At 40.4% G+C, this 25022-nt stretch overlaps 1 protein-coding gene across 1 annotated transcript in view; it reads right to left on the bottom strand.

Moving 5' to 3' along the window:
• The window catches only part of LOC149144574 (F-box/FBD/LRR-repeat protein At1g13570-like), a 46170-nt gene extending 29871 nt beyond the window's left edge, over positions 1 to 16299 (bottom strand). The window contains exon 1 of the mRNA XM_089449195.1: positions 14982 to 16299. Coding sequence (XP_089305321.1) covers positions 14982 to 16022 — 1041 coding nt within the window. The 5' untranslated portion in view covers positions 16023 to 16299. The remainder of the gene's footprint in view (positions 1 to 14981) is intronic.
• Positions 16300 to 25022: the final 8723 nt, after the last annotated feature.

Here is a 25022-nt window from a genome sequence, read left to right on the forward strand (position 1 = left end):
AAGTATAACATCTCTGTCAACCTGAACTCACATTTGGAGAGCTTGGCATAGAATTGCTGCTCCTCCAAGATGCGTAATACTGTCTCAACATGCTGGAGATGCTCCTCCCACATCTTGCTGTAAATGAGTATATCATCAAAGAACACCAACACAAACTTCCTCAAGTGACTACGGAAGATGTGATTCATGCAAGACTAGAATGTAGCTGGGGCGTTGGTTAGCCCGAAGGGCATCACCAAAAACTCAAAGTGCCCATAGTGACATCTGAAGGCGGTCTTGGGAATGTCCTGCTCCCTCACGCGAATCTGATGGTACCCTGATCTCAAATCAATCTTTGAGAAGAACCGTGCTCCTCTCAACTCATCCATCAACTCATCGATCCTGGGTATGGGGTACCTGTTCTTCAGTGTCCTCTTGTTCAGGGCCCTGTAGTCAATGCACATCCTCAATGTACCATCCTTCTTCTTCACCAACACCACAGAAGAAGCAAAAGGACTCGTGCTCGGTCGGATGTGCCCAAGAGCCAGCAACTCCTGAATGGCCCGCTCTATCTCGTCCCGATAGGCCTTGGGATGCCTATAGGGGGTAGTAATCACTGCTTGTATGCCCTGCTCAAGCTCAATAGTGTGCTCAAACCCCCAGTCTGGTGGTTGACCTGGCGGAATCCCCCCAAATACTATGGCATACCGGTCAAGGATGGACTGTATCTCTGGGTGCACTGTTTGCCCGGTAGTCCCTGCCTCCGATGCATGCAGCTCTACTGCCCACTCTATGTCTCCCTTCCGGAAGACTGCCTCCATCCGATGAACCGAAACAGTCTGAGGCAGATACGTGTGCTATCCCCGTATCTTCTCATGCCTCCCTGTCTTCTCATCATCCCACTCCATCTCTAGGGTCTTCCAATCCGTCGTGACCTTCCCTAGAGTGATGAGCCATTGAACACCCAGTATCATGTTGGTGTCTGGAATATTGACCACGAAAAAGTGGTCAGTCAATGTGTAGGTGCCCATCGTCACTGAAAGCTCTGGAACGTATCGAGCACACGTCATGGTTTGATCTCCTGGAATCAAGACTGAAAACCCATCGAAGCTCTCTGTCTGTATGCCTCTCCGCTCAACCATCTGTGCATCGATGAAGTTGTGGGTCACCCCACTGTCGACCAAAACTGACACTTGCTGGTCACGTACCATCCCTCGTACGCGTAGCGTCAGATACTTGGGAACTCCTCGTAATGCGACAAGGGCCCCTCCGGTGGGTGCAAAAGATGCACCACCTGCTGCTGGCGGTGGAGGTGGCAAAGGTCCCTGTCCATCATGGCTATCTCCTACCTCCACACCATCCTCGTCATCCTCTTCTCCATTGCTCTCGGAGAAAACCTCAATGAAATGTGCCTTGCCAGCAGCACATCTATGTCCTGGTGCCCATGGCTCCTGACATGTGAAGCACAACTGCTTCTTCTTTAGCTCCCTCTTGACATCATCGTCAATCTGCACTCGTCCTGGATTCCCTTTTGGAGGTGGAATCCTCACATCCTTCCCCTTAGATTGGAAAGTCTGTCTCTGGGGGTAAGGTGTCCAGGTCCTGGGTAAGACATCCTGTAGGTCCCGGCTCCTAGTGATAGCATCCTGAAGGGTGGTCGGTCTAGCGGATCTGACTAGACCCCGAAGTGGCTCTGCTAACCCCTCAACATACATATAGATCCTCCGTGCCGTGGATAGATCTGGCACCATCACTGAGACCCTCAAAAAATCTGCAATGTAGGTCTCTGGGCTCCCTGTTTGTTTGAGCCTTGTCAGCTCAACAAAATGCTGCTCTGGATCCCTCCGATCAAATTGCTCCATCAATGTCCTGGTGAACTCGACATATGTCGTCACCATGGAGTGTCCTAGTGTAACCATCCCATGAAACCACCAATCCTGGGCCTCACCATCCAAATGAAATGTCGCCACCTTGATGGTCTCTGTCTCCAACATTTGGTTAAGTTGGAAATAAATGTCCAGCTTCTCCACCCAAGACTTTGTCGAACTATTTGATGAGCCCTCAAACGTAGGCAAGTGGAATCTACTCACTGCACGGTGGGTGTCACCATCATGATAATGTCGGTACCCTCTGTGATGGTCGCGGGGTTTACTATCCCACTGGAGCTGAACAAAATCACAGAATGAGAGGGCTTCCCTGAACTCCTGCCCATAGGCCTCGTACTCTGCAAAATAATCACCCATGTGTCAAGGCTCTGCCTCCTACTGGGCTACGGCCCCCGTGTCTGCTCCTAAGAAAGTGGGCATGGTAGAGCGTGTAGGGGCATGTGAGGCCACCTACTGCGCAGTATCACGCTGCTCTGGCAAATGGTGGGATGCACCTGATCCCTCATCAACCTGGAAAACCCGTGGGCTCTCACGTTGTCTGGCCTCTACTGTTGTGAATCTCTGCCCCGTCACCTCAATCAACCTCGACAGATCCTGCACTAATTTGAGGAGCATATCCGCAAATCTCTTCCCGTCATCACCTGCCATTGGAGCATCCTGCTCTACGTCCACCACCGGCTCCCTCTGTTTTGCATCCACTACAGGCTCCTCTTGTTCTGCGTCCACCACCGGAACACAATCTCCCTCTCCGTAGGTATTCTCCAACCTACGCCCAACATCTCTGTATCTCTGACCTCTGTAACAGATATAGGGTTTCTCCCCCGGTGTCATAGATTGCTAGCTCCACAGGCTTAGCCAGATCTATCATCTGATACGACTGTAATATCCCATATCAGGAATATACCCCAAACATAAGCAAACTCCAACCAGAGATGGACTGGGAGGGCATTTCCTAGATATGTCGCCTCTAAAAAGAGGACGAGATCCGAAGGCTACCTGGCCCTTTCCAGACTCTGTCTAAGAGTATAATAGAAACACACAAGTGGTATAATAGCCGGGAATGCTCACAGAGATACAAGTAACAATGATACTATATATATCAAATAAACCATAAACAGATACATAAGAAATGCAGAGAGGATGCTAAGCCATTTTATTATACTGAGTAATAAAATGAGTACAGGAGGTGATCAGGAAGATGGCACCTCTACTTGCACAAGGCAAGTGAAGAAATACACTCAGAATAGCAAAGGAATGGCCCCTCTCTGATCTGCGTCCAAGCTGTTGGGAAAACTGTTGCGCTGCTGGCAGCTGCTGCTACTAGAAATCAAACAAGGATTTGGGACTGCTCCCCTCCTCAGGAAAAGTTGAAACTCTGGAATCGGACTCTACTCAAGAAACCCAAAAAAACCCAGAAAGCTTTCCTGGAATGGCCGACCCCCGAAAATCACCCCCTTGGGGTTCTGCGCAGTTCCTTATTGCTTTGCGCTGCCACTGAATAGAACCCTCCAAAACTCAGCCCAGAACTCTGCCAAACTCCTCCAATGTGCAAGAGCTGATCTCTTGCTCAATCCCTTAGTCAAATCCTCCACAAACCCTCAATCCAGACTACTCCCAAAAAGAACTGCGTCCCTCTCCCAGTGCCGCGCAGTCCTCCAGAACACTGATAAAACCACTGCTGAAATGCTGAAGACACTGCTGCTGAAATGCCAACGAAAATACCTTGCCCGAGCAGGCACTCGAAGTCCCCCGAGGCTAAGGGTGAGATCTCCGAACGGAGACACTCAATGCACTAAACAGTGTTGTAGATTAGCTAAACAGCCAACGTGCTCTAAGCCAAAATGACTATCACAAATGCACATAACCGAATGATCAAAATGAGGGGGCTCCTCTCTCTTTTATTGCTTTTGCCTCTCTCAATCCCAATGCTCACCTTCTCCTACGTGATTCCCCTTTTGCCACGTGTTCCTCCCCTCCTGCGCAGTCCCTCCATGTGTCTGCGTGGGCTCCATTTCTGCGTCCCCCTTTTGGCCCCCTTAGCTCTCCCTTTAAGTCACAACGTTGTGCTACTAGGAAGTGACTTTTATTCTAAAAGTGAGTTATGTCCTCCTTTCTCACTTTTTTTATTTACAAAATAACTATAGAAGGCAAAATTTGGTAAAATCGAATATTCCAATTAGCTAGGGCTAATTAGGAATATTGCATGTAGTCTCTCTCTCTCTCCACTTGTTTGGGTTTTGGTGGAAGGAGAAGTCTCTAAGAGAGTATGCTGTCCTAGAGATCTATCCCTAGCCGCAGTTCGAAAAGGTAGAAGCCCTAGCAGCAGTCTGGCCGCAGTCAAGGGAGGATCATCTAGACGCAGTTGAAGGGGATCTGCCATGCCTTAATCCGCAGTCACAATCTGCCCTAATCCGTAATTCTGAAAGAGACTAGGACACAGTCAAAGGAGGACTTATATGCTGTCGACAGAAGCCCTAAACGTTGTCATAAAGAAGCCCTACTTACAGTTAAGAAAGCACCATATCCGCAACATTTAAGGGTGTCCTAGCCGCAGTTTAAGGAGGGTTTTATATGCAGCAAGAAGAGGTTCAATTCGCTGTCTTAATGTGCCCTAACCGCAGTCAGTGGAAGCCCTAGCCGCAATCATAGGGTTGGCTCCCATGCGCAATCTAGAAGAGACCCAATTCCGCAGATAAAGGAGGTTTCAAATGCAGCTATTACACAGTCCTTGAAGACCCTTAATACGCTGTTCAAAGGAAGCCATAATATGCTGTTAAGAGAAGCTCCCATACACTGTAAAGTATAGCCCTTATATACAGCAAAAGCAAGGTCACCTAGCCGCAGACAAGAGGATTTTAGACGCTGTCCAAAAGTGGTCTATCCGCAGGCAAGGAGGGTCTGATCCGTAGCTTGAAGGAGACATGAATTGATGTAGGTGACAAAGGTTATGACTAGGCATGAGTTAAGGATTCATTTAGAATCTGAAGCTACAACTAGCTGTTTTGCTAGGCTGCAAGCCATAGCAAGCAGCTAAGGCTGTCCCAAGGCAACATTGCAGTATACATTGATCACAGGAAGCAGCGTGGATTAGGAGAGACTCTCCTAGGTGGACTGCAGCCCTTGAAGGGCTTAGTTGACAGACAGCGTGAAAAGTTAAAGGGGTTTCTTCTTCTACCCTAACCAGACTTGCAGAAGCAGCAAGCAAACAATGGTGGACAAAAGCACTTTGTGAAGGAGTGTTGGGTCAACGTGTTGACTAGATTGAATCATGATTGCAGCAGTCTGTTGCTGCCATCTTCCAAACAGCAAGGAAAATACATTGAGCTTTCTGTTGAAGGTCTTATCTGCTGCTGGCATTAATTATCAGTCTTGTATATTTGTACTATCTCTCTCTCTGCTGAATTATTGAAGAATATAAGAAGAATTGATCAAGGGTTTCCCCACATTGGGGTTTGTCCCTGGCTGGTGCCACATCTTGTGTCCTCTTGTCTTGGCTTGTCTTTTGTTGTTTCGACTTTCAAAAGCAATGGGTCTTTCATCTTGCATTAGAACAGCACCAATTCCATTTCCTGAAGCATCACATTCCACAATAAAGGTTTTTGTGAAGTCCGGTGTAGCTAAGACCGGTGCTTGGCACATTGCCTCTTTAAGATGTTCAAAGGCCTTTGTTGCTTCCGGAGTCCATGAAAATGCATCTTTCTTCAATAATGTCGTTAGAGGTGCTATTATTCTCCCATAATTCTTAACAAACTTGTGATAATACCCTGTCAACCCAAGAAATCCACGCAAATGCTTTATGGATGTGGGGATTTTCCATTCCTTAATGGCTTTAATTTCTGTATGGGAGTCTGTAGTAATCTCCTAAGGACTAAAACAACTTGACAAATATATATATATATATATATATATATATATATATATATATGTTATGAAACCAGCTCACAAAAAGATAGAAAAGAGAGATCCACGCCTTAGAATTCAGCCTCTTCGAGGGGGCAACCTCCTTTACATTACATAAATGAACAATTCTTGGATGATACAAATGACAAAACCTCCTTTCTATATATAGGAGTCTATGGAGTCACAATATAATCCAGCCGACCTAACAATAATAATATAAAGCCACAAAAATAACAATAGAGGGATTCTATGGGCACATTAATAACAATATGGGGGTAATGGGGGCACAACAATATAAATAAGGGGTATAACTACAATAGTAATGGGGTAATTACTAGTATTATAGGGACCCAACATGCCCCTCTCCTTCAAAAAAGTGTTGTCCTCAACGCTTGAGTAGTTCTGGATACTTCTGCATAAAATTCTCATCCTCCCATGTGGAATCTTCAGCGGATAAGTTCTTCCACTTGATAAGGTACTCTGAAATTGATCGATTTCGTAGCTGTCGAGTTCTTGTTTCTATAACTGCTTCCGGTTCCAATATAATTTTTCCTTCCTTGTCAAGTTCTGGCAATATTGTTTGAACTGGGAGCTTGTCACCTATAACCTTCTTTAAGCATGAAACATGGAAAACTGGGTGCAATCGAGAAGCTGCAGGAAGCCAATTTGTATGCCATAGTACCAATCTTTTGCAACACCTTGTACGTACCATAATACTTTGGTGATAATTTATTATCCTTCTTAGCTTGCTTGAGGGACATTTGCTTATATGGTTGTAGCCTTAGGAATACCCAATCACCTACATCAAAACTTCTTTCACTGCGATGTTGATCTGCCTGTTGTTTCATTCTATTCTGTGCCAACACGAGGTTATCCTTTAAGAGTTGGAGGACTTGTTGTTGATGTTCGATGTGATGTTCCACTGCCTGAACCTTAGAATTTTCTCTTAAATATGATGTGATGGATGGTGGTTGATACCCATAAAGTGCCATAAATGGGGTCATTTTTGTTGTTGTATGAAAGGAAGTGTTATACCACCATTCAGCCAGAGGCAACCATTTGACCCATTGTGTCTGTTTATCAGATACAAAGCAACGAAGATATCCTTCCAAACATTTGTTTACTATCTCAGTTTGCCCATCAGATTGAGGATGATAAGATGAGCTATGAGCTAACTGAGTACCAAGACAAGAAAATAATTGTGTCCAAAAATTTCCAGTGAAAATGGGATCTCTGTCACTTACAATAATCTTTGGGTTTCCATGTAGCTTTTGAATTGTTTCCATAAATGCAGTAGAAACTGTACTGGCTTTAAATGGATGTGATAATGCACAAAAGTGTGCATACTTGGTAATTCTATCAACTACCACCATGATGACACTCTTTCCCTCAGACTTGGGTAAACCTGTGATAAAATCCATTGATACCTCCTCCCAACGTTGGCTTGGAATGGATAAAGGTTGTAATAGACTCGGTGTCTTAATTGTTTCAACTTTATTTTGTTGGCAAACCAAACATTCTGCCACAAACTTTTGAACATCTGATTTAAGGCCATCCCAAAAAAATTCCTTCTTAACCCTGTGGTAAGTTTTTAAAAATCCTGAGTGCCCTCCTAAGGGAGAAGTGTGCAATTCCATAAGAATCTTTTGTTTTAGCTGGGAATTCTTACAGAGGTATAAGCGATCTTTGTACCATTACGAATCATTTTTCCAGCTAAATGTATTAGACATACTGGAATCTTGTTGTAGCTTTCGAATAATTGCCCACACTTCTTCGTCATTCTTCCATTCCTCCCTTGCTTCATTTATCCAATCTGGTTGGATGATAGAAATAGCGCACAAAAATGCTTCCACATCCTCATCCATCCTTGAGAGTGCATCTGCCACCACATTTTGCTTCCCTTTTTTGTAGATGATTTCAAAGTCATAACCCAACATCTTTGTGACCCACTTTTGTTGCTCTTCAGAGGATAATCTTTGTTCTAAAAAGTATTTAAGGCTATCATGATCCGTTTTTACCTTGAAGTGTCTTCCCATTAGGTAGGGTCGCCATTTCTTAAGTGCATAGAGTATTGCCAACATTTCCTTCTCATAAATAGCTTTGCTTAGAAACTTTCCCTTGATTGGACGACTTTCAAAAGCAATGGGTCTTTCATCTTGCATTAGAACAGCACCAATTCCATTTCCTGAAGCATCACATTCCACAATAAAGGTTTTTGTGAAGTCCGGTGTAGCTAAGACCGGTGCTTGGCACATTGCCTCTTTAAGATGTTCAAAGGCCTTTGTTGCTTCCGGAGTCCATGAAAATGCATCTTTCTTCAATAATGTCGTTAGAGGTGCTGCTATTCTCCCATAATTCTTAACAAACTTGTGATAATACCTTGTCAACCCAAGAAATCCACGCAAATGCTTTATGGATGTGGGGATTTTCCATTCCTTAATGGCATGAGTTAAGGATTCATTTAGAATCTGAAGCTACAGCTAGCTGTTTTGCTAGGCTGCAAGCCATAGCAAGCAGCTAAGGCTGTCCCAAGGCAACATTGCAGTATACATTGATCACAGGAAGCAGCGTGGATTAGGAGAGACTCTCCTAGGTGGACTGCAGCCCTTGAAGGGCTTAGTTGATAGACAGCGTGAAAAGTTAAAGGGGTTTCTTCTTCTACCCTAACCAGACTTGCAGAAGCAGCAAGCAAACAATGGTGGACAGAAGCACTTTGTGAAGGAGTGTTGGGTCAACGTGTTGACTAGATTGAATCATGATTGCATCAGTCTGTTGCTGCCATCTTCCAAACAGCAAGGAAAATACATTGAGCTTTCTGTTGAAGGTCTTATCTGCTGCTGGCATTAATTATCAGTCTTGTATATTTGTACTATCTCTCTCTCTGCTGAATTATTGAGGAATATAAGAAGAATTGATCAAGGGTTTCCCCACATTGGGGTTTGTCCCTGGCTGGTGCCACATCTTGTGTCCTCTTGTCTTGGCTTGTCTTTTGCTGTTTATGTTTATGTTCTATCTGCACTTTACTATCATGCTGATGTGATTGCTAATCTGTATATTGTTATTGAGCTAATATGAAAAAGTGAAGTAAATTGCTCTAAGCATTACCAAAAATTAACAACATTGCATAGCATACTTGCTCCTACTTGCTCTGGAACCTACACTATTCTTTTGCACACCTCACCCTGTCAGAGTTTAGTTTGTCATAGCTTACTTTCTCTCTAGGCAAAATAATGTGTAGCCTGCAGGTTAGTTACTCTCCAGGCAAAATACTGTGCAGGACTATATAGAGTTTAATGCATGTGGAGATCGTATCAAGGCTAGAGCTAATCCTAGTTTAGATGATAAAACAGGGATAATATAATGATATACAACAACTTTCAGCAAAGGGTAAGCATATATGTAGTGATTCTCGAGCTTTGTGTTTTCCATGCACACTGGCTGGTTTCAAAAGCTTAAAATGAAAAGAATGAGAGATATTCCTAGGAGGATGCCACTAGAAACAGGGTAAATAAACTAAAATCAGGACAAGTCATGGACTCCAATGAGAATATGGTGCAAGAACAAGTCAAATCAACAAAGAATGTCACATTTAGACTAATAGACGGCAGGACTACAGTTTCATGCTTTCCTTCATCAGCATACCATTGAAATCAAAATCTCATCTATTAAGAATGAGAATTTGGAACAGATTCAATCTGCACCTTATGAAAGATCTTCATCTCCCAACGTGCAAATCAACCCATCCTTTATGGATTGGGAGCCTCAGTCTTAATTTTCCCCTTCAGTTTCATTCTTGACAGTGATGAATAACTGCATGATACTGTTTTTCATGTCTTCAAGCCATTTAGTGCAAATTCACAATTTTATGCCTACAGTTTTGAAGAGATGGTAGTAGCCCTCACAAGATGGTTTCAATTACTTTTGTTTCCTTACCAAGGATGTTGGATTTGGCTACAGGGCATCTCATTTTGCAAAACAGCATGGGTGGTTTTTGTTTAAAGTCCAAGGTGAAGGTGTAGAGTCTCCTTACAGAGTTCATCCTTTTACAGGTACAAATGCCTTCTCTGGGACTAGACTACGTAAAAATATGACATTGTAAAATCCTTTTGATGGATTACTCTTTGTTGAGGAAATATCTCTGTGGATAGCAAATTCAGAAGATACTTCAACATAATCAATAGGTGATGTCTGTAAGACAGGTTGCATAGCTGAACTCTGGAATATTTCACTATTTGAGTAGATTAAGGCTAAATATCTCAAGTATTTTAATATTTGATATGTTTTCATGTAATCTCCAAACACACTTTGTATAACTATGTAAGCTGGAGGAGATTCATCTTATACCTGGGTTTTGCCAGTACCCATTATGCAGAATGTACTTTTTAGATTCAACATACAATTCTGTACAGTGTACACAGACATGTAAACACCAAAAATTGACGAACCATTCTAGTGCCTACCCTTTCTAAGGTGCAATTGCTCTTTCTTTTTTGTGATCATTAGCTGAGCTAACATGAAAAATGCTGCAGCATTGATAGTGATGATGATATCAGGAGTGTCCCTGAAATGGGAGGGATGCAAGCAGTTCCATCTACTTGTGTGTCTATGATGTCAGACAATATCCAACCCACCACAGGCGTTGTTGCCCACAGGCATAGAGGGAGAGCCCCTGCACACAAGGAACACAGGTGTCTCAAAAGTTACTACCTCAAGACCTCGGTCTGGTTTATTGACTAAGGATCTATATCTAGGTAAAAGAGGTCTCAAGTTCCATAACCCCTAGGGTGTTCTTATGCCACTGAATAAGGTATCAAAGTCACAGAATTAGTAATAGTGGATTCTTTGTTGGATACCCCAGTTTGGTCTTTGGTTAACATGCTTTTAGCCTTGTATACACTAGTAAGACCACATGTTAATCATGGCTCTTCTTCTAGTCATCCAGGTCTCTCTTCTTCTTCTGTTCAGCCTACTCAGCCTTCAGGTACATAAACTTTACTACCATCATTTCACCTTACTTGCACAGAAGCGCTTTCTCTCATTTTCATTTTAGGTAGAGAGTACAGGATCCTTCTGTTCATGAAGGACAGGAATCTGAATATATGTTAGTTGCAGAGCCTTTTACAAGATCTGTTTCAAAGTGGGCAGTGAGCCCAGAGTTCCTTCTCGCATGGAACCATAGATAGTATTTCTTATTCGCATAAACCACATATGCTGGCCCGGCACAAGATTGGATATGGACTAAATTCCCAATTCTAACAAATTCAGGTGGAATGCAGAAAATTCTTCCACTGTTATGCCTGATCATTTGCTCTTTGTGTGTAGACTGTTTATCAATAGCTTGCCACCTTTCTCGATTCAATTTCGTACATCAGTGCCAATTCTTCAAGTCTAAGAATTGAAGACCATCACAAATTATCTCTTCATCTAAACAACTTGATGGGCTATCCTTACACACCCTAAATGTAATTCTACATGGGGATTTTCAACAGTTTCAGCTAAAATCTTCTTAAGAAAACAAAAAAAAAACATCATTAGTGTCATTTTCCATCTCTAAAAAGCTTATCCCACCACTTTTTGGCACTGTAAGTAGAAACTCAAGAGTGTGGGACCCAAAATTCTTATTGGTATGACAGACCTCTAATGTACTGTCAATATATCCCATTGAATGCCAGTTAGAGAGTTGTGAGAGAGTGAATAGACTACTCAATCTACCATCCATTCCCTCATCAAAGGATGCCATCAGGCCTCATCAAGGATGTCATCAGATGGCTACTAGCTTCTCTACTTGCATCTTGGATGCAAACCTGTCTCTCCCGTAGGGTAGTGAAATGTTACTATTAGTTTTTGCACAGCACTCTTTCTGTGAATTTGAAAAAGGCTCATATTGGACACCAACATTCATATGTGGCTTTGACTGCATTTTTGATGTGCCAGAGCAGGAAAAAGAATGGCTCTGAGATGCATTACTTGACCAATGCCCCAATGGTAACATTTGGCTAGATAAAGAAGATAAAATTTGGACATAATGAGCCTAAATCAAAGTTATGTCTGCTCACTTGCACTTGACAGTTCTGTGTTTGCACAATAGAATAGGGATTTCCATTATATAGGTTCACCTAGTCCTCCATTTAGAACTATGTAAACAGGAAGTTTTTTTTGGAAGGAAACAATTTCTAAGGACTTCAAAGAGCTCTCCCTGAGTATAAAGCCCGCACATTAGTCCACGATCATTAATATACATCCATCCTCTTGAAAGTGTTGGTTGTTCATATTTCTAGAAGTGTTCTTTTGGTTTTGATTATTGGTAGTTGCGCAAATTTTTGAAACCATGCTAGCAGCCCTAGAATGGATATTCTATGTATCCCGCAAAAGGTTTGAACTTATCTTAGCCATCATAAATTTCGGGAATAATACTTGTTGAGTACTTCTTGCGAAACTTTTTATCATCGTAATTTGTTGCAGGTACATACATCCTTCCTTTTGAAGCCATTGACTGGTTATATTTTCTAGAACCCTTTTCTTGGTATTCATTATATCTGGTTCCATGAATTTCTGACACCATACTACCAGCATTAGCATGTTTTTTGTTTGTATCCTGATAAAAACCTTAATTTTCTGTGGTAGGCATCATATATTCACACAAGTAACTACTAATAGTTGCTGACTACTGCTTGGGAATCTTGCTTTCAGTATAATTTGTTGCACATATAACAGCACCTCCCATGTTAGATGTGTTAGTAAATGCTTAGATGGAAGACCTGGCCTAACCATTTGACATTTTATGCTTCTTTCTTGGCTTTAAAAAAACCCCACAATGTTTCATACCAAAAACTTTGTTGTTTCTTGAAGCATTTGGCTGAACACTACCACGATGACAAGTTGATTCAATTATTTTTGGTATGCATCTGGTCATATGTTCTTTTGGTTTTATTTTTTGGTAGTTGCCCAAATTTTTGAAACCACGCTAACAACCCTAGAATGGATATTCTCTGTATCCTGCAAAAAGTTTGAACTTTCTATCTTAGCCATCATAAATTTAGGGAATAATACTTGTTGAGTACTTCTTGTGAAACTTGTCCTCATCATAATTTGTTGCAGGTACATACATCCTTCCTTTTGAAGCCATTGACTGGTTATATTTTCTAGAACCCTTTTCTTGGTAATCATTATTTCTGGTTCCATGAATTTCTGACACCATACTAACATCATTAGCATGTTTTTTTGTTTGTATCCTGAAAAAAACCTCGATTTTCTACAGTAGGCATCATCTATTCACACAAGCAACTACTAGTAATTGCTGAGTACTGCTTGGGAATCTTGCTTTCATTATAATTTGTTCCACATACAACAGCACCTCCCATGTTAGATGTGTTAGTAAATGCTTGGATGGAAGACCGGGCCTAACCATTTGACATTTTATGCTTCTTTCTTGTCCTTAAAAAAAACCCACAATGTTTCATACCAAAAACTTTGTTGTTTCCTGGAGCATTTGGCTAAATAGTAAATACTACTGCGAGGACAAGTTGATTCAATTCCTTTTGGTATGCATCTGCTCATATGTTCTTTTGGTTTTGATTTTTGGTAGTTGCGCAAATTTTTGAAGCCATGCTAGCAGCCCTAGAATGGTTATTCTCTGTATCCTGCAAAAAGTTTGAACTTTCTATCTTACCATCATAAATTTAGAGAATAATACTTGTTGAGCACTTCTTGTGAAACTTGTTCTCATCATAATTTGTTGTAGGTACATACATCCTTCCTTTTAAAGCCATTGACTGGTTATATTTTCTAGAACCCTTTTCTTGGTATTCATTATTTGTGGTTCCATGAATTTCTGACACCATACTACCAGCATTAGCATGTTATTTATTGTATCCTGAAAAAAGCCTTGATTTTCTACGGTAGGCATCATATATTCACACAAGTAACTACTAGTAGTTGCTGAGTACTGCCGGGGAATCTTGCTTTCATTATAATTTGTTGCACATACAACAACACCTCCCATGTTAGATGTGTTAGTAAATGCTTGGATGGTAGACCAGGCCTAACCATTTGACTTTTTATGCTTCTTTCTCGGCTTTAAAAAAATCCCACAATGTTTCATACCAAAAACTTCGTTGTTTTTTGGGAGCATTTGGCCGAATACTACCACGAGGACAAGTTGATTCAATTCTTTTTGGTATGCGTCTGCTCATAGTCTGATAGGTGCGGCTCACAGTCTAATAGATGCGCACGAGGACAATTTGATTCAATTCTTTTTGGTATCGTCTGCTCATAGTCTGATAATAGGTGCGGCTCATAGTCTAATAGATGCGCACTCTCTATAGGCTACTTGTTTAGCCCCTTGATATTGTTAACCATAATTTTTTAAAGGGTTACTTTAATGGAAAAGCATCTATCTTATACTGCCTGCTTTCTAAGCAAGAACTTGGTGAGTCAATTCTATTGTATTCTAAGAGTGTTAGTTCAATGGAAAAACACTTGTTTGATATTTGCCCGCTTGTGTTTTAAGATGAATTAATCAATTATATTGTTTATTTTTTATGAAATACTTTTTATATTTATTTATTTTATTTATTTCAATAGTGATATTTATTTGTTTCCAGAAACAAAATGATATTGTACTGTCTTTAGCTACAATTTTTTATTGTCTAGAGAAAATAGTTCTCTATAAATATATTTGATTATTGCCTAGAGAGAATAGTTAGGATTAAAACATTCTTTATGAACATGTCTTTAATCCCAATTATTGTGTCCAAAAATGTCTTTAATCCCAACTATTGTCTCTAAAAATATATTGTTAATCTCAACTATTGTGAGAAGCAAAAGACGATAATATTTATGTTATATATTCTTTATTAAGTTATATATTATCTTTACAAAAAACAATAATTTAAAACAATTTTTATCTTTTTCCCTATTCATTTTTATCTTTTTCCCTATTGCCTGAAAATTTTAAAATATTACCATGCAAACTATCACCGAGAAAATTAATATTAATCCAAAAATCATATCGCAAGCTATATAAATAGACCCATATAAAGCAATTCTCAGTTTTTCCCACAATTATATTTGTCCGTAAACACAGCACAAGCCACGACGTTGCGGTTAGGCCACTCAAATAGTAGCAGAAGCGAAAAAGCATAACCATTGAAACATCCATCGCAAATAGTCAGGAGCGTAAAACTGCAAGTGCAATAACATTTGTTTTGGCCTTACCAGATAAAACATGCTGCTCACTCGTAGTCGCTCAAGTCCGGGAAGCCTTTCGAGCATATTATCAACGAGAACAACCATCTGGTTTTGGCGTCCCCACCTGTCATTGATGTCGACCTTCTTCAATGTTTTGAAATCGCCCATTATCTCAAGAACTCTCCCTACTGAAATTTGAAATATGGCCCCATAACCAAAATCCAACCACAATTCAGCAACATTGCTCCCACACTGCATTTTAATTTTAGAGACTATATACGAAACTTCGTGAAACAACACTCCATTTAATCTCAGACAATGTATGCCACAGTTCATCTCCAGCGTTCTAAGTTTCGGACAGTTCACTGTTAAAACCTCCAACACGCTATCTATAGATAAATGTGTAAGGTTGGGAGCAGAGATAACAGGTTTCCTTAGGCCATCGTCTTCGAATATGCTAAGATGCTCAAGGAACGGGGTATGAGAGATAAAGTGGGCTAGAGACTCATCTGTGAACTTCATGTCTTCGAAGGAGCAAGTAATGAGACGGTTGAATCCAGAGAAATGGGACGGAAGTCGCTCAAGATAGTAGTTGAAGAGCCTGAGTGTAATGAGACGAGTGCATGAAAAAAGGGCAGGCGGGATTGAATCATAGGAAACGTAAGGGTCACCACAGAGAGTCAAGTGTTGGACATTCCTAGAGGCTGCGTATCTCACCCATTGCCATACGCTTTCACGAGTAAACTGCAGATAGTAACAAGGGGTAATGTCGTTGAACAAATGAAAAGCCTCAATATCTAGCGAATGCAACAGCAGAAGGTTGGAGATTATTTTCTCCACCCTTGCAGCAGAGAGTGGATCTGGATCTGGAAATGGATCTGAATTTGGGTTAATATTGGGCAGAAGAAGAATGGGAGAGAGAGTGAGTTGGGGAATTTGGGTGTAGAGGAATCTCCATCTCTTCGACAGAACGGAGCATCTGACGGCTTCCCTGATTGTGATTTTAGAAAGTATGAGGCCAAGCAATGGGTCTGGAAGAGTAGAAAGTATATCTGCAGCAGGCGACATGATTGCAATTGACAAGCCCTAAGAGGAAGTAGAAATGAAGGGGATTTGAACAGGTTAGAGAAATTAGAAATGAAGTTGCAGTTGCAGCAGGACAGAAGGAAACATCAGAGTCGTTTACTGATAATACATGCATTCGATTTTTTCAAAAAGGAAGATGGATTACCAAATCAATTTCCAAATACTCACACAGGATGAAGATATCAACTCCCACATGTTGCAAGCCAGCGCTATCAAGCTGGATGTTCATTTCAACTCAACTTCTGAATTTTTTGGTAAAACCCTCTAGTTCATGTTTTGTGTTTTGTTTTGGAGAAGTTCGTAGTATTTATGGTGAAGTTTCACGAAAAAACGCCGAATACATCAAGCAAATGAAGAAGCAATCTGTCCCGATAGGTTATTTTTAGCCTCGTAACAAATATGTCCCATAGGCTATTGTAAACAATCTATCTCATAGTCTATTTTTAGACATTAAAATAATTTCTTTCTTTCTTTCCGGTGGACATAGGGGATAACATTTGAATTTTTGGTAAAATCGGCTAGTTCATGTTTTGTTTTCACAACCTAAGTTACATTTCCGGTGGACTTAGGGGATGTAATTTGAGCTTTTGTTGTGTCTATGTTTTATTCTTATTTTTATGCTTTTTTGTTTATTAAAAAATAGATTTCTTTTTTAGTTGGTTTGAAGAGAGGTTATTTATGGAGACGAGCCCTGGGTTAGGGCCTATTGCGGAGGATAGAGACATAATTTGTCTCATAGAAACACATGAGCATGAAGGGTGCAAAACACCTTTGTTTGAAGGCTACTTGAAGATGACAATGTGGAGTAAGGCAGCAACGAATGGCAAAGGACACAGGGTATCATAGTATTCGTGAAGGAAAAAGAAGGTCGTTTCATTCAAGTGGAAAAAGAAAACTCAAATAAACAATTCATTTGGTTTAAAATATCAGAAAAGGGAAATCAAGTTAAAATTGCAGCGTGTTATTTTGTGCCACAAGTTTCAAAAATCTACAAAACTATAGGGTTTGACACAAAGATCCATTTGCAGCGTTAAACGCAGATATTGCAACATATTCTCAGCTAGGTGAAGTCCTTATAGTGGGTGATCTCAATGCTAGGACTGCCAGTGAGCAAACTAGCATTCTTTGTTGTAAAGAAGATTGTGACCCTATTTGGCTTATAGGAGAGAGTAATCATCAGTGGGAAAGAATTTCAGAGGACAAGGGTTGCAATCTCTTTGGTGAACAATCGCTTACTCTATGTGGGGCTTTCGATTTAGTCATTTGTAATGGTTTGACTAGATAGGAAAAGTCTGTTAATTTCACTTGCAATACTTACAATGAAGCAAGTGTAGTAGATTATGTAATTTTTTTGCATGGTTTGTGTGAGAAAATGGAGAAAGTTTAGATCGGAGATCAACTTTGGGACTTAAAATGATATCACAAGCCAGTTTATTTAAGTTTCTCTTGGACTAGAAAGAAGCAGTTAGGGTCAAAAATTCAGTGTTCAAGAAAATCTCCCAAAGGGCAAAATTCTTTTAACTCCAGAAAATTGTACTACCTTCAAAATAACGCTAGAGAGGCTCTTCGAGAAGGAGAAAATCCTAGTCCATGCCCTTCATAGTTGCGAATTAACACATTTAATTCAAAGCGCACTTGCAAAGTGCAAAAAAGCAAAAAATAGGAAGTCTAAAACAAATTGCTTTATGGGCAATGCTTGGTTTGATGAGGAATGCAAAAATGCAAGGAGAATGTGGAAAGAGTCAAGCAAAGATGACATAAAGCTCAAAGCTTACAAGCATATATTAAGAAAGAAAAAGGTTGATTTCATTGTTTCAAGGAGGGAAGAACTAATCTTCCTTGGGAAAAATAACCCCAAATTGTTTTGGAAGGAGCTCCAACTGATAAAGATGCAAACTAAAAATAGTATTACAGCTTCTAAGCGGTTTGACTATGCAATACAACTTTATGAGCATGATCCCAAGGTTGACCCTCCCCCCTTGGTCAACACTGATATTGAACTCTTTATAGTGCAGGAGGTAGAGATGGGTATCAAGAAGTTGGGTATTGAAAAAGCAAAAGACTTAGTTAAATTCCAAGTAGAGTATCTAAAGTGGGGCTTAAAAATTATTGCACCTCACATTACAAAAAATTCAACAACGTCATACAAGAGGGGTTCCCCACATATTGGACAACTTTTCTGGCAATACCTTTTTTCAAGAGTGGTGTCGTCAATAATCCCTCCAATTATAGGACCATAATGATAAACCCCTTGTTTGCAAAGTTATTTGGAAGCATGCTAGAAAATAAAATCAACAAGTGGGCAAAAGAAAGAGATAAACGTGCTAAAGGGAAAGCAGTTTTTAGACCTAAGCATTCCACAATTGATTATGGTATAACTTTAAGGCACGTCATTGAAAAAGTTTGGGAGAAAAATGAAGAATTATTTTGTTACTTTGTTGATTGTAGAAAAGCCTTTGACACGGTTCCTAGGCATAAGCTTTGGCACATAATGGAGTAACTTGGGGTTCATAGGCATCTGAGAGCAATGGTGCATAAGCTGTATGAAGAGGTGAAAGTCAAAATTAGAACTTTAACACGCATTTCTGAAAGTTTTAGAAGCAATATCGGGGTCAAGCAAGGTTGCCCATTGTCTCCTACCCATTTTGGTTTATATATCGACAAGTTTGAAGAGTGGTTGAATTTGCAAGGGGGTGATGGTATCCATTTGGGGAAGTTTGTTATAAGGTTTCTTTTGTATGCAGATGACCTTATTCTGGTTGCTAAATTTTCTGTTGGTTTGCAAGAGAACTTACTTTCCCTTGAGCATTTTTGTAGAAGGGTGGGGATGCAATTCAATATTAGCAAAACGAAAGTAGTGGTTTTTTCTAACAAAAGAAAACATAACCAACATAAGTCCTACTTTGAAGACAAAATTCTAGAAGAAGTTGCGGATTACAAATACCTCAGAATTGAATTCAACAGATATCTAAGTTGGGATGGTTGTAGAAAGAAAAGAACTTTGGGGGGTTGGAAAGCATTTTATGCTTTTCAAAATAGGTGTAGAGAGACAGAGTTATGGGACTGGAAAACCATTCTAACTCTTTTTAGGCTTTTAGTGATTCCGGTGATTCTCTACAGTTGTGAACTGTGTGCCAGCATTACATCTGACATGCAGTGAAAACAAATTGAAAAAATTTATAAACATTTGATTACAAACAAATTCAAAATTAAAAGTGCAGTTCCTTATGCTATCTTGTTAAGTGAAACACGAGTTGCTCATATTGAAGTGATTGTGATGGTGCGAGTCATAAGGTATTTAAAAAGAATTGAGCAAATGGAAGAGGGCAAATGGCCTAAGGTTGTCTTTAATGACATATTGTGCAAAAGAACGAAGACTTGGATGTGGCAAAATAACAAATAGCTTAGTGATTGGGGCATTTGCTTGAACATGTGTCCCATAAACAGTAAATAGATAAAAGCTTTTGTTATGGATAAGTTCCACAAGCGTATTTGAGATAAGGAGCTAGGGAGTAAGAAAAGGTATTATATTGAAGAGTTTAATCTCACTCATAATCATTAGCAAAAAGCATACATAGGGGCCAATATTTCTTCGAGAGCCAAAATTCTTATTGTTCAATTAAGGACTAATTCTCATCAACTCCGTTGTGAAACATGACGCTGGAAAAGGCCAAAAGAAGTGTGGGAGGAAGGACTATGTATTTTTTTCTCTTCCATAAAAGTGGAAACAAAAAAGCATTTCATTCTAGATTGTGAGGCCTTCGAAGACAATAGGGAAAGTTATGCAGGTATTCTAGCAACTAGCTCTTGGGATAATCTATTCAGCGAGGGGTTTGTCGAGAAGTTAGGAGCGTTTATTGTGAGGCTTCACAGGAAAAGGGCCGCATACAAGAAACAAATGGGGAAGCAATTTGCCCCATAATCTATCTTTAGCCTCGTAGACATTAAAATAATTTATTTATTTATTTCTTTCTTTCCTTAATTCAAGGATATATATGCTTTTTAGGTAGATTTGTCTTTTCATGCTTAATTCAAGTTAGAGGTACATATTATATCATATTTTAGGATAACCATATACAGTCATGTTAATGAGACTTGAACCTAGGTGGAGAGTGTTGAAAATGTAATTAAGTTCAGTTTTCATAATTATCTTTGTACTTGTATCAATATGTATTTCATGTAAAAACAAAAGAAGAAAAAAAAATTATTGTTATTATTATTATTATTAGTCGAAGAAGGTTCTTCATGCATTTAGGGTTATTTGAGTCAAACAAAAAAGTTGTCATGAGTCAAGGAAATGTATGTGAGTCAAAGTCTCATTTGGACTACTTGTATGAAAAATAAAAATATTTATTTTTGAGTTAAAAATGTCACCACAAGGCTAATTCAACCCTCCTTGGGAAACGAATCAGCTTGGGCTCCAAGAGCCACCTATTCAACCTTTTTGATTTGTATATATAGAGGGAAACTAGACCACTTTTGAGACAATTCATTCACTCACTCATTTACATTGATTTATGTGCCGAGAGAAGAGGGAAAACTAGCGAAGTCAAAGGAGAAAGAAGAGGGTCAAAGGAGAAAGAAGATGAAGAATTTTTCTAAAGTATTGTAGGCCTAAAATTTCAAGAGGCCGAAAAAGCAAGAGCCGAAATTTCATGAGTTGACCAAATTTCAGATGTTTGACTAGCATTGACTTTGTTGACTTTGACTTGATGAAGAAGACTTGGAGGAGGGCTGACTTGGGTTCTTTGTGGTAGTCTTGGTCTTGGTCTTGGGTCTTGGATATCTCGCTTTGATCTGATTCTATAAGAAGAAGATTGTTTGGCTTTTCCCCTTGTGGGGTTTTTCCCTGGCTTGGAGCCTACATCTTTGTGTTCTTTCTCTCTTGTGATCTTCATGTTTTTTACTTTTGGTAATTGCTTGATGAAGAAGAAGAACATAAAAATTTAATAAAGCCAACAAAAATTCACAAGTAATTATCATGACAAAGAAATTAATCCTAATCTACCAACATTTTCATTTCTCAACATGGTATTAGAGCTAAGGCGAAAGAAAGGTAGTTTGGAGATCACGATTGTTGGCAACTTAAAGGTACTATGCAAAGTTTATGTCACATACTTTCTTTGTGAGGCAAAAGTACAAATCAGTATGTGGCATAAATACAAGCAACAACCATTACTCTCTTGAAAAACGTCATTGAAGGCTCTTGAAATCATCTCATTCAGGTCACTTCATCCAAGCTACTTTAGGAAGATCTAAAGCCTACAACATCTAATCTTTGTGGTCTGAATTATTATCATCTATTCTCTGTGTGAAATTTGAGCTCAAGAAAAAGAGTGCAACATGCCTTTTATAACTTTGTGGTAGACCAGAAATGATGGGCTCTGCTAGGGTTCCTTAAACTTGCCATAACACAGACACCATCCTGATCACCTGCCATTGATATGACAGAGCCTGAATCCAACGGGGCGATGAGAGCCCCGAGCGGGGGGGAGAGATCCCCTCCTACAATAGTGTAGCCATTGGAGAGTCAAGCGGTAAACCACACTAGCAGCCTAGTTCCCTTGAGAGCGTTGGCCCTGTTCTTGGAGCCCAATGGCAGCCATGAATCTAAGGGAAATGCCTTCCCACACAACTGAGAAGTCTTGATTTGTGATACCAACGAATAAAATAGAGAAGTATCGTAGCTATATGAAGACCATGCAATGATATGCAAGTTTATTGGCATTTGGCCAACGGAAAAAGACCTGATCAAATGGATCCAACAACAAATGGCAGCCAAAAGGCCATATAGAACTCAAGCAAGGAGCGAGAGGTTTTTTTACTATAATTTTCTCGAATCTACAAGATAAGGAAAGGGTTTTAGAAAATGGTCCTTATTTCTACCATAACGCAGGTCTCTTCATGAGATACTGGGAGGAATGCTACAACTTGTACAAAGAGAAATTCCTTGCGGCTCCTGTCTGGGTTCGCCTCTTTGCCCTACCAATCAATTTCTGGGATCTGGAAATTTTGGAAGGTATAGGTAACTCAATCCGTAGATTTGTGAAAATAACAAATTCTACTCGAAGGGGAAGATATACCTCCTATGTTTGCATCTGTGTTTCTATGAATATCTTGAAACCCCTCCTAGAGTCAGTGAAGTTGGAATATCAGGAAGAGGTTTGGCAACAACCCCTGGACTACGAGCACATACCATTTTGTTGCCGCTGTTGCCATGAGTATGATCATCCATACAAAGCATGCTCACTGAACCAACCTAGCATGGAAGAGTTAAAGTTGTCGCAGGAACAAATCACACCACAAGATAAGAATGAGGGGTTTAAGGAGGTTCCATACAAAAAGAAGAACGCAAAGGGGCAGTAGAATCAAGGATCCAACCATCAAAAGAAAAGGTTAATCCAGAACAGGTTTGAAGTGTTGCAAGAGGAAGGGGAAACCTGAAGAGAGTCAGAACTATGAGAGGACCAGGATCATGGCTGAGAGCCCACCAAATCAACAACCGCACCAAAGAGGAAAGCCCAAACGGAACTGACAGACAAAGAGGAACCACAACAATCAATTGATATCACCGCAATGGAGGTCAATACATCCAAGGAGGAGTTGAGTATGGAGGAAGCATTTCTGAAAAGGCTTCTAAATAAGTGGCAACACCTAGATGATAGATTTATTCCAGAAGACCAAAAGAAACTGTATAGAGAAATGTTCCAGCAATACATGGCTAATCAAGGCCAAAGACAAGCAGATCCAGTGGAGCAACCTAGGAAGCAATTGGGAAGTTTGCAGGAGCGGCAAAGCCAAATAAAAGGAGGGAAGAAAAGGGGAAGGAAAAACCTTCAAGAATCAATCCAAATGGTGGGCGAGATGCTAGTTAAATCTGGAAGGGTAATACTGCTATCATCTGTATTCCACCAACTACACAAAGTTTCTTAATGATAGTAATCTCCTGGAATGTGAGAGCCCTCAATAGCAAAGGTAAGAAGAGATACTTACAAGATCGTTTGAAAAAGGAGAAGTCTCAGATAGTGCTCATCCAGGAAACAAAGGTATCAGGAGAAAAAATAGAAGAAATACTTAGACGATTCCGACCTAAGTATGAAGTAATAGCAATAGATGCAAAAGGGAGTACGGGAGGTATTGCCATAATCTGGAACCCTACAAAGGTAATGGTGGATTCTTAGATGGGCATGCCACGTATCTTGTTAGGGCAATTTCAGCACACTGGAACTAGGGAATGGGTTTTAATCTCGGCGATCTATGGGCCTCACACTCCAGGAGAGAAGGAAGTTTTCCTCCAGAGTATAGGGAAGCTAAGTCAACTACATAATGAAAAACTCTGGCTGATAGGGGGAGACTTCAACCTGATAACCTCGCTAGCTGAGAAAAAAGGGGGAATAAGAAGACATGAACCAGAAATGGAACGGTTCAGGACTATGCAAGCGGACCTGCATTTGGTAGACATTCCAACTATTAATGGAATACACGCTTGGAATAATAGGAGGGGAGGGGTTCACCAGGTGGCCTCTCAACTGGATCGGTTCTTGGCATCTGAATATCTGATCAGTAGAGACATTTACTATGAAGCTTCGATTCTACCATGTATGGGCTCTGACCTCTAGCCCATTCGCCTAGAAGTAGACTTGAAGCATGGGCATCACAACCGTCCTTTCAGTTTTGGATCCTTTTGGTTGTGTGACCCATCCTTCCTTGATAAAGTAAAGGATTGGTGGAACTCGAGTTCGGAACAGGGAAGAAATGTCATGCACAAATTCCAGCTTCGCTTGAAAGAGATAAAGCAGAAGACTAAGAGATGGAACAAACAGGAATTTGGCCATATCCAACAAGACTAGGAACGACTCCAAACCCACATGCAACAAGTACAACAACAAATGATAACGAATGGACACTTGGCCTCCTTAGTTATGGAAGAAGGTATGCTCCTAACCAAGCTTGAGGAAAGGAGGAAGCAGGAAGATATTTTGTGGAAGCAAAAATCGCGAGTACAATGGCTCTAGGAAGGAGAAAGGAACACACGCTTCTTTCATAATGCTATGATACAACATAGACATCATAATTGAATATTCTCGTTGTTAGACCGAGGAGGGAACAGATTGGTACAACACGAAGAAATGGAAAACTTGTTGGTCATCCATTTCCAAAACCTCCTGTCAGAGTCGATCCCTGACAGATTAGAAGTTATTGACAGGATAACCAAGCATATACCCCAGTTGGTCATCAGAGATCAGAACTTAGCACTCATGCGAGTTGTTACGTTGGAAGAAGTGGAGGAGGTGGTAAAAGGTCTGGCTAAAAACAACGCGTCGGGGCTTGACAGATTCACAATAGAATTTTTCCAGGTAACCTAGCCAGTCCTGGGTAAAGACATCCTGGAGGTGGTAGAAGAATCTAGGTGGTCAAGGAAGGTACATCTTGCTCTCAACTCTACTTTTATAGCTCTAATCCATAAATCTCAGCATTCTGAATAGCCTCAGGGCTTCATGCCTATATCCTTGTGTAATGTCATCTATAAAATACTCTCTACTATCATGGTAAATCGGCTTAACCATATTCTTCCGGCTTTACTATCCCCAGAGCAAACCGACTTTGTCTAGGGTCGCCAAATACTAGACGGTATAGTCACGGCTCAAGAAGCTATTCATTCCCTTAAAAGTCTCTGATCAAAGGGCATGATGATCAAGCTGGACCTATCTAAATCCTATGACCGTCTAAGTTGGACTTACCTTCTATGGATATACAAGCCTTTGGCTTTGTTCCTAGATGGATTTAGTGTATATCCTACCTAATATCCTCCCCAGTGTTCTCAATCCTCCTTAATGGTTCCCCCACCCAATCCTTCAATGCATCCCGGGGGTTGAGATAGAGAGACCTGATCTCCCCTTTCCTGTTTATCCTCGCAACAGAAGGTCTGGGGAGATATATAAAAGCGAAGGTACAAGAAGGCCAATTCAAAGGGTTGCGCAT

Source organism: Pinus tabuliformis, chromosome X (assembly GCF_031772625.1).
Source record: "Pinus tabuliformis cultivar Carrire ecotype Pingquan chromosome X, CPIR1, whole genome shotgun sequence".
Lineage (NCBI taxonomy): Eukaryota > Viridiplantae > Streptophyta > Pinopsida > Pinales > Pinaceae > Pinus > Pinus tabuliformis.